Genomic DNA, 16,940 nt, shown 5'->3' on the forward strand with positions numbered 1-16,940 from the left:
TTGAAGGATACCTACAAGTGTCAGGGGCCTGAGCTGACTGCCTCCTGGGTAAGTCAGCCATGGTCGCTTCCTTGTCCTTCCGTTAGTGCCCATGTTGTTGACCTCCTGCTGTAGGGATAGGAGTCAGGAACTACAAGTTCAGATAGACTACATCAATGAAATTAAATTCTGTTTTAACCCCTGGCTGGTGTGGCATCATGGATTGGGCACCGACCTGTGAAGCAGAAGGTTGCTGGTTCAATTCCCCATTGGAACTCGTGCCTGAGTTGTGGGAATGGTCCAGGCTGCAGTTTTACAAGAGGCAACCGGTTGGTGTGTCTCTCGCTCAACAATGTTTTTCTCCCTCATTTTTCTCCCTTCCTGTTTCTCTCTAAAAGTAAATAAAATCCTTTTTAAAATTTCTACATAAAGACTCATGAAGTCATTACCCCCAGGAACATAACAGAACTGCTTGTAAGAGGGGACCTAGAATTTCACACTGGACGCCCACCATGTATCGTATATCCAGGGTTGGGTGTTGGTTTTTGGTTCTAGCAACAGTGCTATAATAAACATCATATGTTTATTGATTAGAGAGAGAGAAAAAGAGGATGAAACTTGGATCAGTTGCTTCAAACTGTCACCCCAACCCTGACCAGGGTTGAAACCCATGACCTAGGCCTGAGACATCACCAGGAACTGAACCAGATCATTTGTGTTTGGGACGATGCTCCAACCAATGAAGTCACACAACTCCAGACTTCCTACATATAGCTGAACATTGAGCCTCACAGTAACCCCAGGAGACCAGGGGTGACCCAGAAGGTAGGGGTGGTGCTGAGTGTGTTTTCTGGTTACCAGGGCCAGCAGTTAGTCAGGGGCAGAGGGTCTTATTCCTCTCTCCAAACTGTGGGACTGGCTGTGTGTGCATGTGTGTTTTGGGGGCGTGTCAGTATTTTTTTGTGGAGTGAACACCAAGCACATAGACCTGGATGTGCTCAGCCCAAGTCTAATGCCAGCCTTGTGCTTCTGGATGGATGGATGGCTCATCTTTTTGTCTTCAGTTACTTCATCTGTAACATGAGATGAGTGGAAATAGCCCCCAGCTAGTAGGGTGTCAGGAGAATTTAATCGCGGATGTTTGTAGGATGCCTCGGATGCTATGGGCCCCCTGCACGTGTTCACTATTTTGTGTGTTCATGTCCCTGTTTGCATTTGGCTCAGGGCTTGATGTGGTCTGTCACAATGCCTTTCTCTTTCTCTCCCTGTGCTCAGCTTGCCCAACCCCCAGTCACCATGGACATTGGAAGGATGGCCATCCAGCCGCTGACCAAGAAGGCCCTGGTGAGTCATGTAACACTCTCGCACCTTCTTCCTTAGGATCAAGGTTCTGTACAAGGATGACCCTCTGGATTTTTTAATAAAGAAATTATTTCCTTGTGCATGTGTCAAGGTGGCTGACCCTGTGCACCAAAAGTTTGCGGGTTCATCATCGGCTCACTGTGCATGAGGGAGGCTGTTGAGGGATGTTTCTCAGATCTTGTTTCACTCTATATCTCCTCTCTCTGAAATCAATAAATGGATCTTCAGAAAAGGGTTATAAAAGAAAAATTAATCGTTGGGCTTTCCCAAAGGATGAATGGCGCAAGGAATCAAAAAAAAAATAATATAAAATAAGCATTAACAATAAGGAACATAAGAATAGATATAAGAAATGTCCAATTAATCAAATGATAGCAGTATCTGCCATTTACAAGATCTTTCTGCATGGTAGCAAGCTGTGGATTCACACTTTTGTTACCTCATTTAGCCTTGTGATGGCTATAGAGGGTCGTGTTGTCACTAGGAGGTCCATCGAACAAACAGGCTATGGAAGGTATAGACAGTTGTCCCTAGAAACAACAGTTGAGGGGATGTGGGGCAGAGCCAGAGTTTCACTGAAGGCTCCAGAGCCCAGACTGTGAACTACTAACTATCATTACAGCTCCGATATCACGTGGTGTTGGCCCCAAGACAGAGGATACAGCGTTAGCCAGGTTCCCTGACAGACACTCATAGCACAGGAGGGTTGGCAGGCAGGTACATTCTCCTTTTGGGAAGCGTGAGCCATGGTCCATGGTCCACAACAGATTGGTTCTTCCACTTGGGCCGCAGTGCTTCCCTAACTAAGCACCACAGATGAGTAGCCTTGAACAACAGGAATCTGTCTTCCCACAATTCTGGGGCCCAGAAGTCCGAGATCAAGGTGTCAGCAGGCCAGTGCCCCATCTGAGGCACTTGACAAGGATCTGTTTCCCGCATCTCTTCCATTTTCTGGTGGTCATTTGGCTTGTGGCAGCATAACTTCCGTCCACATGTGGTGTGTCCCTGCATATGTGTCTGTGCATACAAATTTTTTGTTTTTATGAGGACATCAGTCCTGTTTCCTTAGTTACCACGTTTCTCCAGTGCGACCTCATCTTAACTGTTTCAAACTGTGATGACTATTTGCAAATCAGGTCCTAGTTCAACTCAGGAAAGCCACAAAATGTCATGAAGATACATGGCTTAGACTACAACCTGGCACAGAGCAACTGCCTAGTGAGTGACAGGTGTCATTATTGCTTTGGTGATGACCTTGTCATTATGTCATCTTGTTGTCCACCAAGAGCTGAGCCACAATCGTTTCACGCACATGGTCACCATATCTGTGTCCTCAGTGCTCCAACAGCTGTTTTAGCCTCAGATTTTGTCCCACCTGCCCCCAACCAGTAACTCCCCTCAAGGACCCTACCCCACATGACATATTCCAGGTTCCCAGAATCAATCCCCCTAGAGCTGCTGCTGCTCAGGTACCTGTCACAATGGTATTGAAAAGATTGCGGGTCTGTTACGAAGGTATCTGTCTGACAGGTGTGAGATGATAGGTCATTATAGTTTAAATTTGTAGCTCTGCTGATTAGTGATGTACACTTTTTCATGTGTGTTGGCCATGTGTATGTCCTCTTTGGAAAAGTATCTATTCAGGCCCTTTGCCTATTGTTTAAGTGGGTTGTTGGTCTTCCTGGTGAACATCACCATAGTTTAGTGGTCCATCCGAGGACCATCCAATGTACTTAAGCAGCGAGGACCTGGATTGGTCAGCTCCTTCAGACCTCTGCACCTTGTTGACACCACGTCACATGCATCCTGTGTGCCCTCTTAATCCTCTTGGCCCTTCTGAGCATGTCTCCCAACCCCCGTGAGGAGCCCCTATGGTGAGTGGTGTGCGCTTCCTCTCGCAGGGCTTGGTGGCGTTCAGGGACGTGATGGTGGACTTCACCCAGGAGGAGTGGAAGCACCTGAAGCCTGCGCAGAAGGACCTGTACAGAGACGTGATGATGGAGATCTACTGGAACCTGGTCTCTCTGGGTAAGGGACTACTTCGCCGCCTTACTCAGCACTGCCTGTCACTCAGGATGACACAGAAATAGAAAAGATGGGTAGATCTGACTAGGTAGAATGTTAAAGTTACTTGAAACTATAAATAAACTTGAGCCCTGGCCAGTGTACTCAGTGGTTTGAGCACCATGATGTCAGCCCACAGGATACTTCTTTGATTCCTGGTTATGGCTTTTGCCTTTGTTGGAGGTAGGTTCCTTAGTTTGGGGCGTGCAAGATGCAACCAATAACACATTGGTGTTTCTCTCTTTCTTACTTCCTTCCCCTCTCTCTATATTTAAATAAATACAATCTTAAGAAAAACAAAATAAAAATAAAAATATAAATATAAATAGGTGATGTAGTTGGGAACAGTATTTAGCACATGTATAACAGTGAGAGGATTATAAATATATAAAGAGCTATTAGGGAAAAACAAGAAAAAGACCAAGTGAATGATACAGAGATGGAGCCAGATTCTCAGCATGCAATTCACAGATGTAGAAATACATGAAGTTAAACTATACAAAAATATATAAACCATACTGATCGTCAAAGCGTAACAGTGAAGTCACAGAAATACAATACTTGCCCTTGAGGTACACAGAGATGAAAAGGAATATCAGGCCTGCCCAGGTGTGGCTTAGTTGGTTGGAGCATCCTCCCTTACACCACAGGGTTGCAAGTGTGATTTGCTGTCAGGGCACATACCTAGGTAGGGAGTTTGATCCCCAGTCGGGGCACATAAAGGAGGCAGCTAATGGATGTTTCTTTCTCATAAATATATCTGTCTCTCCCTCTCACTCCCCACCCACTTTCTCCCTCTCTTAAACATATCTTGGTGTGAGGTATAAAAAAATAGAGTAACAGCAGCATGTAGTATGACATTGTAGAGAAAGGGACTCTTCATTTCAGAAGCATGAAGTTGTGACAACTCTTTTTGAAGACATTTTGGTGTTATGAACCATATTTCAAACAATCCCATTGCTAGAATAGGTCATTTAAATTCGTTCCTTTCAATGACCAGAGTTTTGGAAGGAAAAACTCAAGAGCAATCCCCTAGATACTCACCTATCAGACTGTTTTAACATGTCAAGATGTGTCAACATGAAGAAAATCACGTGTTCCTCAGAGATGAGGACTCTGTAGTCAGTGATGCAGAAAGATATTTCTGAACAATATTGTTCTCAAAAAATTAACTTTCAAAGTTAGTGTACGGTCCCATTTCATGAACACCTTTTGTGGACGTTGAACTGCCCTACGTTGAACTGCAAATAGTTAAAACAAATGATTTGATGGGCTTAGACACTATATTACCTGGGAAGTCATTTGTTTTAATGAAAACTATAGATGTCCATTAGCACAACGTGTTTTGTTTTTCTTTCCTTTCACACCACCCTTCACCCTGTGGTGACCACTGTGGATTACTGTGCCCTTTCTAAAATTCTATATATAGGGACTCATGCCATGTACTCCTTTTTGTTTATCTGATTTTTACACTTGGCATCATATTTTTCAGGTTCACCCATGCTGTCTATAGAATTCAATAGTTCCCTTTTCTTTTTTCTCTTTTTTTTTTTTAACTTTTATAAAAGGATATGCTCCCCCAAGGGTATGTTTATTGATTTCAAAGAGAGCTGGGATGAGAAACATCCATCTGTTGGCCTTCCTTACAGGCCCAGAATGGGATCTGACCCACAATATTCTGATGCTCGCGGCGATAACTCCCACCAAAGGCGCTTCCTGGCTGTGGCCACAACTCACTTCTTTTCATTGCAGAATTATATTTGCTTCATGGATAGACCACCATGTGTTTATCCATTCAGTTGATGATAAACATGTGGGTTGTTTCCAGTTCTGGACTATTCCCTGGAGACACTAGATGTCCTATTTATTGAGCATGGGTTGGTCATACAATGGGCATATTTAACTTTTTCAGAAATGTCAACCTTTTTCCCAAAGCACTTGTCTCATTTTTGCTTCCACCAGCAGGCGCTGGGCATTGCATTGCTCCGTGTGCTTGTCAGAACTGAGTACGCTCAGCCTTTCTCACTGCAGCCACTGTGGTTGGTGAGTGGTCTTACCACGGCCCAGCTGGCAGCTGGTGCTGAGGGCTTTCCGGGAGCTCATTTGTCGGCGGTCTGTTCTCTTTGGTAAAGTGTCTGGTTCAAGTCTGTTGCCCTTTTTTTTCATTGTGTTGTTTGCTTCATTGTCATTCACTTTTGAATGGTCCTTACATTTTCTTTTGTTGTTCATTTTAGCTTAATGAGAGATGTGCTGTGTATCTATTTCTTTCATCTTGTGGGTTGTCTTTTCCTCGGTAGCAGCTCTTCCAATACACACATTTTTAATGTTGATGGGGTCAGCTTCTTTATTTTGTTGTTGCCTGTACTTTCAATGACAAATAGAAGGGCAGTTGCCTATTTAAAGGCCATGAAGGTTCTTACTCCTGTTTTGTCTATAGGTTTTAGAATTTAGCTCTCTGTTTAGGTCTTTGTTCCATTTTGAGTTAATTGCTGTGAATGATTTAAAAGGGGCTGACATTACTGTTTCTCTTTTCTTTTTTAGGAGGAATTGATTTTGCCTAATTTGATTGTGAAGGCACCAATATGCTTAGTTTTTATTTTGTTTTGTTTTTTAAATATTTATTTATTTTTAGAGAGAAGGGAAGGTAGGGAGAAAGAGAGGTAGTAAAACAACAATCTATAGCTGCCTCTTGGGCGCCCCCAAACGGGGACCTGACCCACTACCCAGGCCTATGCCTTGACTGGGAATCGACCCAGGGACTGGTTCACAGCCCAGTGCTCTGTCCACTGAGACACACCAGCCAGGGCCTGTTTTTCTTTCTTTTTTTTTCTTTTTTAAGTGAAAATTATTTTTTGTACATTGGGTAATAAGATCTTACAGGTTTAAGTGTACATTTGTATGATAAACGATCTGTGTATCACATTGTGTGCCCACCACCCAAAGTCACATCTTGAATCACCACGTATTGTCACTCCTTTGAATGTGCACATCTAGGTGCCCAGCACCATTTCTTGATGAGCAGAGGTTTGTAATTTGAGCAAGTCCAGTTTTTCTATTACTTTCTTTGGGTATTATACATGAGACCATAGTCAGAACACACGCTCTTCTCTGTCCCATCTGTGCAGCCATAGGACTGTTAAGTCCCCAGCTATGGCGGAGGTGCCACACATACCCTAGGATCGGTTGTAAGTTGCTCTGTCCAGCAGAGGCTTCGTGACCACAGCGGAACAAACTTTTACCCAGGACACTTTATTATGTCTGGGGGAAGGAAGGTGACTACCTCTCTAGTGGAGAAAAGCAGCCAAAATCCCTCATGTCTTTTATTGAGGAGGATATACACCAGAGATACAAGGTCAAGATTCATGAATCATCAATAGCCATTAGGTGTTTGACAGTAACAGATTACACATACCAGTACAGGGGTCGCAGTGACCAGTCTGTGTCAGGGTCTATAAAACATCTTGACCAGATGGAAGGCTTAATATACTCATTGCTAGAGATTAATTATGTTACATTACTGATAAGGAAAGCAAAGCAAGTTTTAAAATATAATGAGCATAATGAGCATCCTTTGATCCAGTTCCCATGGCTACCCTCTGAGTGTCTGTCAGTCATGTTCCACAGCCTTATGTTGAGACTTAGAGGCAGGCGTGGCCAGAAAGCTGGCGGCTCGTCATGCTCAGGCTGGGGCTACAGTTCCTTAAACCATAAGGAGTGGTTGCCCACACCTAGCGTTCCTCATACCCATGGGTCCCAAACACACGCACCATCACTATCCTCCTCTCTTCCCCTGAAAAGTTACCCTCAGCCTCCATGTCCCAGGCCACCACCTGCTCTAATACCTGCCATCACTGCCAGTTCACAGAGTCACGAAACCAGTACCATTCTCCTACCTTACATACATCTCCTACTTTTCCTCCCAGATAGTGAGTCAGAGATTGAATCATATGATGGAATATGCTGGGTGACCTTTTGAGGGGCTTCATTCTAAAGCTCCAGTTTTCCCCACTATAAAAGGGGTATCATCCTACCAGCACTTTGTTCCATGCCAGTACATGGCTAAGACCCGGTGAAGGTTTCTGAGGTGCATTCTGTGTGCCGGATACTGTGGGAGCTGGGACGGGCGAAACCCTTGTCTTCATGGAGCTCACCTCCTGCTGCATAAGCTCTCAGTGTGCAGATCCTGAAAGAGTAGTGTAATGATCTAAATATCTCTTTTCTTTTTCTTTACTTTTTTACTGTTGATGTTTTTTAAAAGATTTTGTTTATATTTAGAGAGAGGAGAAGTGGGGAAGAAATAGGGAGAGAAACATCATGTGCTTGCCTCTCACACACCACCTACTGGGGACCGAGTCCCCAACCCAGGCATGTGCCCTGACTGCGAATTGAAATGGCGACGCTTTGGTCACTGGCCGGCACTCAGTCTGCTGAGCCACACCAGCAATGGCTTTTTTTTTTTTTTTTTTTTTTTTAATAAAAAATTTAATTTTTTGTCCTGGCTGGTGAGGCTCAGTAGATTAAACATTGGCCTGTGAGGGAAGGTATGCCGGTTTGATTCCCAGTTAAGACATGCCTGGGTTGCAGGCAAGATTCTTAGTTGGGGGCACGCATTAAATAAGTAATGTGTATTTCTCTCGTGACTTGATGTTTTTCTCATCTTTCTCCCTTCTATTCTCTGTCTCTAAAAATAGTAAAATATAAAACTTTTCGTAAATCTATTTCCTTTTTTTTTTTTTAATTTATTTATTTTTAGAGAGTGTAGCGGGAGACAGAACAGAGAAACATTCATGTGTGAGAAAAACATCGACTAAGTTACCTCTCGCACGGCCCATAACTGGTTACTTGGTCTGCAACCCAGGGATGTGCTCTGACTGGAAATCCAACCTACAACCTTTCCATCTACAGGCTGGCCCTCAGTCTACTGAACCACACCAGCCAGGTCAAAGTTTCTTCTTCAAGATTGCAAACCATATAAAACAACTATTTTTTGACCATTTAACTGTTTTTATGTTCACTCTTCAGTTTATGAAGGACATTACATTACATTAATGTAGTAATGATTAATGTAGTAATGATTACATTATTGTTCAGCCGTCACAAACATACAAATCCAGATTTCTTAAATGCTGCCAACTGTCGATGTGTCATTCCTAAAGAAGAGCTCACATCCCCCTCGCCGAGGCCTGGCACCCAGGTCCTACTTTCTGTCACTATCCATTTGATGGTTCTAGTTGCATCATATGAGTGGAATTATATGCTGTCCATCATTGCGTGTGTGATTTAATTTGCTACTTCTGTTTGATGGGTGTTCTTCATCTCATTTGGAACTGGAAGTTCCAAAATCACAATTTTCACATCCAATGCATTAGGAGGCAATACCAGAGAGGGGTGCCCAGTAGTCCTTGGATTATTTCTCAGGAGAGCTGAGAGAGGGGGTCTGGGTAAGGGCATCCACTTAGGAGGTGTCAGCATAGAGAGGAATCTGAAATCCAGGATGTCAGGACTCGGGGGAGGGGTCTAAAACTCAAATGTTGTGGAGCTAGTAGGGGCTTCAATGTGGGATGGGGACAGCTGCTTACCATTCCACTTTCTTTGTTGCCTCCTAGGAAGGACGGCTCTATGTAGCTGGATCTTCACTTTTTAAATAACACTTTTGGGTAAGATTTCAGTGATTAACTGTTGGGAGGAGTCCTACCCTGGCTGGTGTTGCTCAGTGGATTAAGCACCAGCCTATGAACTACAGGGTTGCCAGTTCGATTCCTAGTCAGGGTGCATGCCTGGGTTGTGGGCTGGGTCCGTGGATTGGGGCATGCAAAAGGCAACCACACGTTGATGGTTTACTCCCTCTTTCTCCTTCACTTCTCTCCAAAAATTAATGAAATCTTAAAAAAATATATATTGGGAACAATCCTGTCCATGTAAAGAGTCCTGATAGCAGTAGTGCCTGTAGGCTGAAAACAGATATTGAGGAACCCATAGGACAGACATGGCGGAACTGGAGCAGCTATGGTCATAACGGAGGGATGATTGTACAGAGGAGGGTGAGGAGTCAGCAGCCAGGGCCAGGCCGCTCCTGAGCAGCGTAGGAAGGCAGAAACTTGGCTGTGTGTTAGGGAGACAGAGGATAACCAGGCACTTGTGAGTTGGCTCTACTTTTATTATTTCTAACTAGAGTCAATCCATGGCTGGGGGTGTGCCCTATGAGGCCTGGAAGTCAGGAGCCAGGTGCCATGAATACTCACTGGGTTTGCGAGAGTCCTGGATCTGCCTTCCTCCTCTTTCTCTCCAGGGGCCTTCCCCCAGCTCTGAGCTCCCTCTTTCACTTTGCACCCACTCCCAAGGGGACCTTTCTCGCTCTCTGCTCACCTCCTTCAACCTCACCATCTCCGCTCACTGCTTCCCTTCTCCCTGTGTCCCCACGACAAGGCTGTCCTCTTGGGAAGGTCCACCCTCTCCAAGTTGTTAACTACATGTGTGTTGTCCTCTCTTTCCCCTCCCATCAGACTTGGACATTAGACCTGACCTGAAGGAATTGGACCCACAGGAAGACGTTTGGGGAGACAGACCCTCTGTTGTTGTGGTGGTGGAAGGATCTACAAAAAATGGTGCCTGGGGTTGTGCCTATGAAGCAGCAGTGACACAGGGTGACCAGGTGGAATGGTATGGGACCGGTCTGTGGCATTTGTACACATCCCAAGCATTTGCCCCTGAATGTCATGAATTTAAGGCATTTGTCCAGCAAAGCCCCATGTCAGACACACCCAGATCAGAAGGATCAAAAACAGCAGGGATACACCCATTCACCATGCATAGGAAGAACTTAGGTGCTTCAGGCTTGAGCACGCCCTCCAAACCCACTGCAGAGAAGAAGCCCTACAAGTGTGGGGAGTGTGGCAAGCCTTTCAGTTATAACTCGTCCCAGAAGGAGCAGGATCGAATCCATACTAGGGAGAGGCCCTTCTCCTGCGTCCCATTTGGGCAGCAGTTCAGTGGGCAGTCATATGTCACCACACATCAACATGTGCACTCTGGGGAGAAGCCATACACATGTGGGGAGTGCAGCAAGGCCTTCACCCAGAACAAGTACCCAAACGCACACCAGACAACACAAACTGGGTATAAGCTGTCTAATTGCCAGGACTGTGGCAAGACCTACAAGAACAACAGGAGTCTCATTATACACCAGAGAATGCACACTGGGGAACGGCCATATACGTGCAGAGAGTGTGGCAAGGCCTTCACCCAGAAAGGGAACCTCAACCAACACCAGAGGATGCACACTTGTGTAAAGCCATATGTATGTGGTGACTGTGATAAGGCCTTCAACCACAAAGAGAGCCTCATTAATCATCAGAGGATGCACACTGGAGAAAGACCGTATGCCTGCCAGGACTGTGGCAAGGCCTTTTATGCAAACAGGAATCTCATAATACATAAAAGGACCCACACTGGGGAAAAGCCGTATGTGTGTGAGGAGTGTGGCAAGGCCTTCACCCAAAAAGGGAACCTCAACCAACACCGGAGGATGCACACCTATGTAAAGCCGTATGTGTGCGGTGACTGTGGTAAGGCCTTCAAGTGCAAAGACAGACTCATTAATCACCAGAGGACACACACTGGAGAAAGGCCATATGCCTGCGAGGACTGTGGCAAGGCCTTCTCTGACAGTAGGAATCTCATAGCGCATCAGAGGACACACAGTGGGGAAAAGCCCTATGTGTGTGAGGAGTGCGGCAAGGCCTTCGCTCAGAAAGGGAATTGCAACAAACACCAGAGGACACACACCGGGGAGAAGCTGTATGTGTGCGGTGACTGCGGTAAGGCCTTCAACCACAAAGAGAGCCTCATTAATCACAAGAGGCTGCACACTGGAGAGAGGCCGTATACCTGCCAGGACTGTGGCGAGGCCTTCCGTGACAACAGGAAACTTATAGTGCATCAGTGGTCACACACAGGAAAGATACCATATGTCTGCGGTGACTGTGGCAAGGCCTTCGTTGAGAACAGGAATCTCATAGCACATCAAAGGACGCACACCGGGGAAAAGCCATACCTGTGTGGAGAGTGTGGCAAGGCCTTCAGCCGGAAGGTGCACCTCATCTTGCACCAGAGGTTACACACCGGGGAGAAGCCGTACACGTGTAGGGACTGTGGCAAGGCCTTCAGCCAGAGAGGGAACCTGAGACTACACCAGAGGACACACAATGGAGAAAAGCCTTATGTGTGTGTTGGTTGTGGCAAGGCCTTCAGCCAAAAGAGTAGCCTCGTAATACATCAGAGGACGCACACCGGGGAGAAACCATACGCATGCCAGGACTGTGGCAAGGCCTTTCATCAGAAAGGGAAACTCATAGAGCATCAAAGAACGCACACTGGGGAAAAGCCATACCTGTGTGAAGAGTGCGGCAAGGCCTTCAGCCAGAAGGGGAACCTTGTCTTGCACCAGAGGTTACACACTGGGGAGAAGCCGTACATGTGTAAAGACTGCGGCAGGGCCTTCAGCCAGAGAGGGAACCTGAGACTACACCAGAGAACGCACACCAGGGAAAAGCCTTACATGTGCGGGGAGTATGGCAAGGCCTTCAGCCACAGGACGAGTGTCATTGTGAATCAGAGGTCATACAAAGGAGAGATGCCGTATGTGTGCAGGGACTGCGGCAAGGCCTTCAGCCAGACATGGAAATTAAAAAAACACCAGAGAAAGCACAATGCGGAGAAGCCGTACACGTGTAGGGACTGTGGCAAGGCCTTCAGCGAGAAGTGGAACTTAAATCTACACCAGATGTTGCATACTGGGGAGAAGCCGTACATGTGTGGCCAGTGTGGCAAGGCCTTCAGGCAAAACTACAGGCTCAGGAAGCATCGTTGCTTGTATACCAGTGAGTAGTAGCCCTAGAACTGCTCCATCTGCCAGAGGACCTTCAGGCCATGCTTGTACCTGTAGGAGCACCTCACTGACCACACCTTAGAGAAGCTCTACAATTGCAGCCAGTGTGCCAAAGTGTTCATCAGGAACTTCCACCCTGTCCTCTGGAGGATCCACATGGGAGACAAGCCCTATGAGTGACAAGTGCATGGAAACATGCAGCAGGACCTTCAACCTTATGTGACACCAGGGGAGGAGGCACACTTTGCAGAGGGGCATGATTCTCAGAATCCACACCCAACAAGCAAGTCCTGAGCCAAGGAACCAGTGCCAGACTTGATGTGGGAGCTTAACCATAGGACACTACCAAAGTCCTGTCCATACTGGTCTTAGGAATGTGGGCACAGGGGGACAGGCTATGCACTGCTCACCATTTGCTTCTGCTTCGTCTGCAGGGCCCCGTGGAAAGCAATACCCCCTAAAGAGTAGTATTTGGGAAGGTGTCCCGAGGGACTGTGGATTCAGGACACTAAACTGTCTAATGAGCATGGACACTGCATTCAGTGTCTGTCGGTCTCCATCTCTTTGATAGTAAAGTGGAGGAGGGGGAAGTGAAAGGTAGTGGAGGAGGTGATCTCCATGGAGACATTGTCACTCTGTTACAACACCTGGATCTAATCCAAATGTTAAGTTCTCACCATCTGTGGGGGTCCATATTTTCCTTGCACCCAGCCCCCAGATCCCCTGCAACATTATAATTTGTTGAGTGGTTCAGGGTAGGAAAATATCATTTTTTTTCATCATGAAGCAGTAACATTAATTGCATTTGAGGTAATTTCTGGTAGTGGTCTATTAATTTTTAAAAAATAATAGTGGTAATCAAGGGAGACCAATGTCCTTTTAAACACTCCTTATATGCAAAAGATATATATACAGGTTATCTTGTCAAAATGAGCATCAGCGCTTAGTGGGAGGGCATACAAATCACCCACAGGGACCCAACAATACTACCCAAGATTGGAGGCCACATGCCCCTCCCAGCCCTGCAATCTAGTCTTGGGAATGGTCAGGCCAGAAGGCAGGGCCTAGACCTTCAGCAGCAGATTCAGGGAAGGCCCCCCTCCCAGCAGGGCTGTTTTAGTTACAGGAGAAAAATCCTCTCTCATTTCACAGACTTCTGACAAACCCTGTGTGCACTGGAATTTTTGTGATAATGAAGTGCCTTCAGATCGGTAGGCGCATTATTCAATCTATGCCTCACTCACAGCATTAGTCATATTTTACTTAATGTTTCATTATTGGTGATTATACCTATCTATTTCCAATAAAAAAGAACAAACGACATCAGAATATTGCTCTGTTAACAATAAAATAATAAAGCCTTTTTAATAAAGGGGTAGTTACTACTTTGTGCAAGTTGTTCTTTTTAAAAATATTTTATTTATTTATTTTTAAATAGAGGGGAAGGAAAGAAGAAAGAGACGGAGAGGAACATGAATATGCGGTTGCTTCTAGCATGACCCCATCCTGGGACCTGGCTCACAACCCAGGCATGTGCCATGACTGGGAATCAAACCAGCAACTCTCGTTTGCAGGCCAGTACTCAATCTAGTGAGCCACACCAGCCATGGCAGTTGTTAATTCTTCGACACGCTTCTGTGAACGTCAGTAAATGGCTGCTTACTGAGGCCCCTGATGCCCCTGCTTTGGGCCCTGCTACCTTGCCACCTCCTTGCGTCACCAAAATTGTAGGGAGTGGCTGGTTATTAATACTAGAGTGTCTCCCATTCCTGTACAGTTGCTAATTTCCCGATGTGCTCAAGTGGGACAGATGTAGCGCAGTGTACTTACCACCTGACCTGAGACTGAGACCCTCCTGGTAGCTCAGTGGGTGAAACACTTCCTGGATATGCCAAGGTTTCAGAGCAATGTCTGATCGGGGTACATGCGAGAAAAGCAACGATTCCTCAAGGACTGTTATAAAATAATCAATGTCTCCCTCTCAAATAAATAAATACTTAAAACAGTGAAGTACATCTCCTTTGAGGTGATACTTGCTTGGAGTATTCACTTGGTGCCACCTAGAAAACAGATGGATGGTTCAGATCACAAATTTTATTTCTATTTTATGAGATGTCCAGTTGAAGTCATCATAATGTTTTACATTTACAAGGATCTCACTTTATTCATTTAACCCTTCAGGAAAACAGTCGTAGAATAAGTGGATGCCCTGGGTGGTGTGCTCTGGATTGATGTCGGACTGAAACCTGAAAGCTTACTGGTTTGACTCCTGGTCAGGACACATACTTGGGTTGTGGGCCGGCCCCACTATTGTAGGTGTTTAAAAGGCAACCAATTGATGTTTCTCGAAGATGTCGGTGTTTCTCTCCTCTTTCCTTCCTACCTTCTAACTAAAATAAATAAAATGTTTAAATCAATAAAAAAAATCTGTGTGCCAAGAATACTTGTAAGAGGTGGAGATTAAGGGGTGCATTATAAAAATACAGTCCCAGGAACTTATAGCCAAGATGGAGTTACAGGTAAACTCGATTCTCCCCCTTTCATAAGAGTAAGAGAAAATACAACTACCTCAAAACTAAAAACAAACAGAACTACCAGAGTTGAATTGCATGTAAGTCCAGCAAACAGATATAAAGACGGGATACTCATCCAGACTGGCAAAAAGGGCAGTTACGGGGTGGAAAGAGTGTGATGTCGCTGTGTTGGTAAAGGTGGTGGCAGCAGTAGGGCCGTGACTGTAGTCAGGTAGCTGAAAGCATAGTGACATATTATAAAAGTCAGGAAGGACACCTAATCCAAATGTTAAGTTCTCACCATCTGTGGGGGTTCATGTTTTCCCCGCACCCAGCCCCCAGGTCCCCTGCAACATTATAATTTGTTGAGTGGTTCAGGGTAGGAAAATATTTATTTTTAATCATGAAGCAGTAACATTAATTGCATTTGAGGGGACTGATCCCAGTCCCAGAACTTACTGTGCAGCTCACAGTCGCAGCGTCAGGGAAAACAAAGCCTCTTTGCTGCTGACTGAAAACCAGAGGGGTTTGAAGTGGCGGAAGGAACTGCTTCTCTCAGCAGATACTTTGTTTAGAGGCTTCCATGGTTTTAAAACCCATCCACAAACAGGCCAACAGATAGGGGCTCACCAGTCTCATACAAGAAAATGCAGAAATGCCTGAAAAAGGGGCTTGTGCTGAGCAAAGGGCATTTTTCCCTCTCAGACAAGTGCCCCCACATATACTGCCACGACTTGGTGAGGAATACCTAACCCTCCGTCCCATCCAATATGACAGGTGCAACAACTGTACCTGACACACAGAGGAAAACAAACACAGGAACCTGTCAGGTTGAGTAGACAGAAAAGTATGGCCCAAAAGGGAGCAGATCAAGGTTCCAGTGGGAGAAATAAGCAACAAGGAGAGAGCCAACCTAACAGATGCAGAGTTCAAAACACTGCTTATAATGATGCTCAGAGTTGACACACATGGTTGAGTACAGCAAACACATGAGAGAAAAAGTGAAGGCTAAACTAAGTGAAACAAAAGAAAATCTACACGATACCAGTGGTGAGGGGAAGGAAGCCAGGATTCATATGAACGATTTGGAACATAAAAAAAAATAAACAGTCAACCAGTATAGAATGAAGAAACAAGAATTGAAGAATATGAGGAGAGGCTTAGGAACTTCTGGGACAACTTTAAACATGCCAACATCCAAATAATAAGGGTGCTGGAAGGCTAAGAGGAAGAAGAAATTGAAAACATGTGAAAAAATAGTGGAGAACTTCCCTAACTTGGCTAAAGAAATAGACATAGAAGTTTAGGAAGCACAGTCCCAAACAAAGTAGACCCAAAGGGGACCACATGAAAGCACACCATACTTAAAATGCCGAAGGTTCAAAATAAGCAGAGAATCTTAAAAGCACCAAGAGAAGAAAGTTGCCTATTTAAGGAACAAGGAAGCTGGTGACACTCAAACCAGTAGGAAACAATTAACAGCTAAGAGCAATTCTGTAATTATATTCTGAATTAGGGGTGGGTCTTTGAGTCAACAGTAAAACAAAGGGAGCTGGAGACAGACCTATTACCTATTACCCCACACCTATTATCTATTACCCCTAGACAATAGCGCTAGATTGCAACTGCGGAGTATTCAATTAATGAAGAAATAGGGGAGGGACTATTTTGCATTAGGGATAAAACCACTTGGCTCTTGCTGCTTCGGCACACATGTCCCTGGCTGGCTGTGCGCCAGACTCTGAAGTCTCATGAGTTAATGCCATACTTTGCTGCTGAAGTCCTGTGTCCCAGTGTTTTATTGTCAGCGTTTCTCACAATTTGGGGGCTTCTCTAGGATCCTCCACCTCTGTGCGGAAACGGGCTCTCAGCCGAGGTGTGGAGACGCATCCTACCATTTCTGGGTGGCCCGCTCAACCCAAGACCTACCCAAACCATGCCTCTTTTGGGGACAGCAATAGAACTGACGCAGGGGATGGGTGGAAGCAAGCACCGTGGTAACCAGGCAACCTCGTGCATGGTCCAAGGTAAGAATATTCAAGTTAGCTATTGCCTTGTTGGTCATCCTCAGAGGCGGAGTGAGTGTGTGGCTGAGATGTATCTCAAGATAAGAAGCGAGTGTGGAGTCCTGATCT

The 16,940-nt window shown here is 45.4% G+C and overlaps 1 protein-coding gene across 1 annotated transcript; it reads left to right on the forward strand.

Annotated features, from left to right (window-relative positions):
- The first annotated feature begins 1,224 nt into the window (after positions 1 to 1,224).
- Positions 1,225 to 13,613, forward strand: LOC149995621 (uncharacterized). The gene is made up of 4 exons (XM_090261470.1): positions 1,225 to 1,323; positions 3,243 to 3,369; positions 9,909 to 10,320; positions 10,573 to 13,613. Exons 1-4 carry the CDS (start codon positions 1,225 to 1,227, stop codon positions 12,290 to 12,292), a joined length of 2,358 nt encoding a protein of 785 aa, XP_090117596.1. The 3' UTR covers positions 12,293 to 13,613.
- Positions 13,614 to 16,940: the final 3,327 nt, after the last annotated feature.

This window comes from Furipterus horrens, unplaced genomic scaffold, assembly GCF_987537825.1.
Source record: "Furipterus horrens unplaced genomic scaffold, mFurHor1.1.pri manual_scaffold_13, whole genome shotgun sequence".
Classification (NCBI taxonomy): Eukaryota; Metazoa; Chordata; class Mammalia; order Chiroptera; family Furipteridae; genus Furipterus; species Furipterus horrens.

Excerpts from the sequence above, each read along its gene's own strand:
- LOC149995621 (XM_090261470.1), top strand. The coding sequence starts at position 1,225 with ATGCCTTTCTCTTTCTCTCCCTGTGCTCAGCTTGCCCAACCCCCAGTC. Across the intron at positions 1,324-3,242 it reads CGCTGACCAAGAAGGCCCTG|GGCTTGGTGGCGTTCAGGGA; the intron begins GTGAGTCATGTA and ends TTCCTCTCGCAG. Across the intron at positions 3,370-9,908 it reads CTGGAACCTGGTCTCTCTGG|ACTTGGACATTAGACCTGAC; the intron begins GTAAGGGACTAC and ends CCCTCCCATCAG.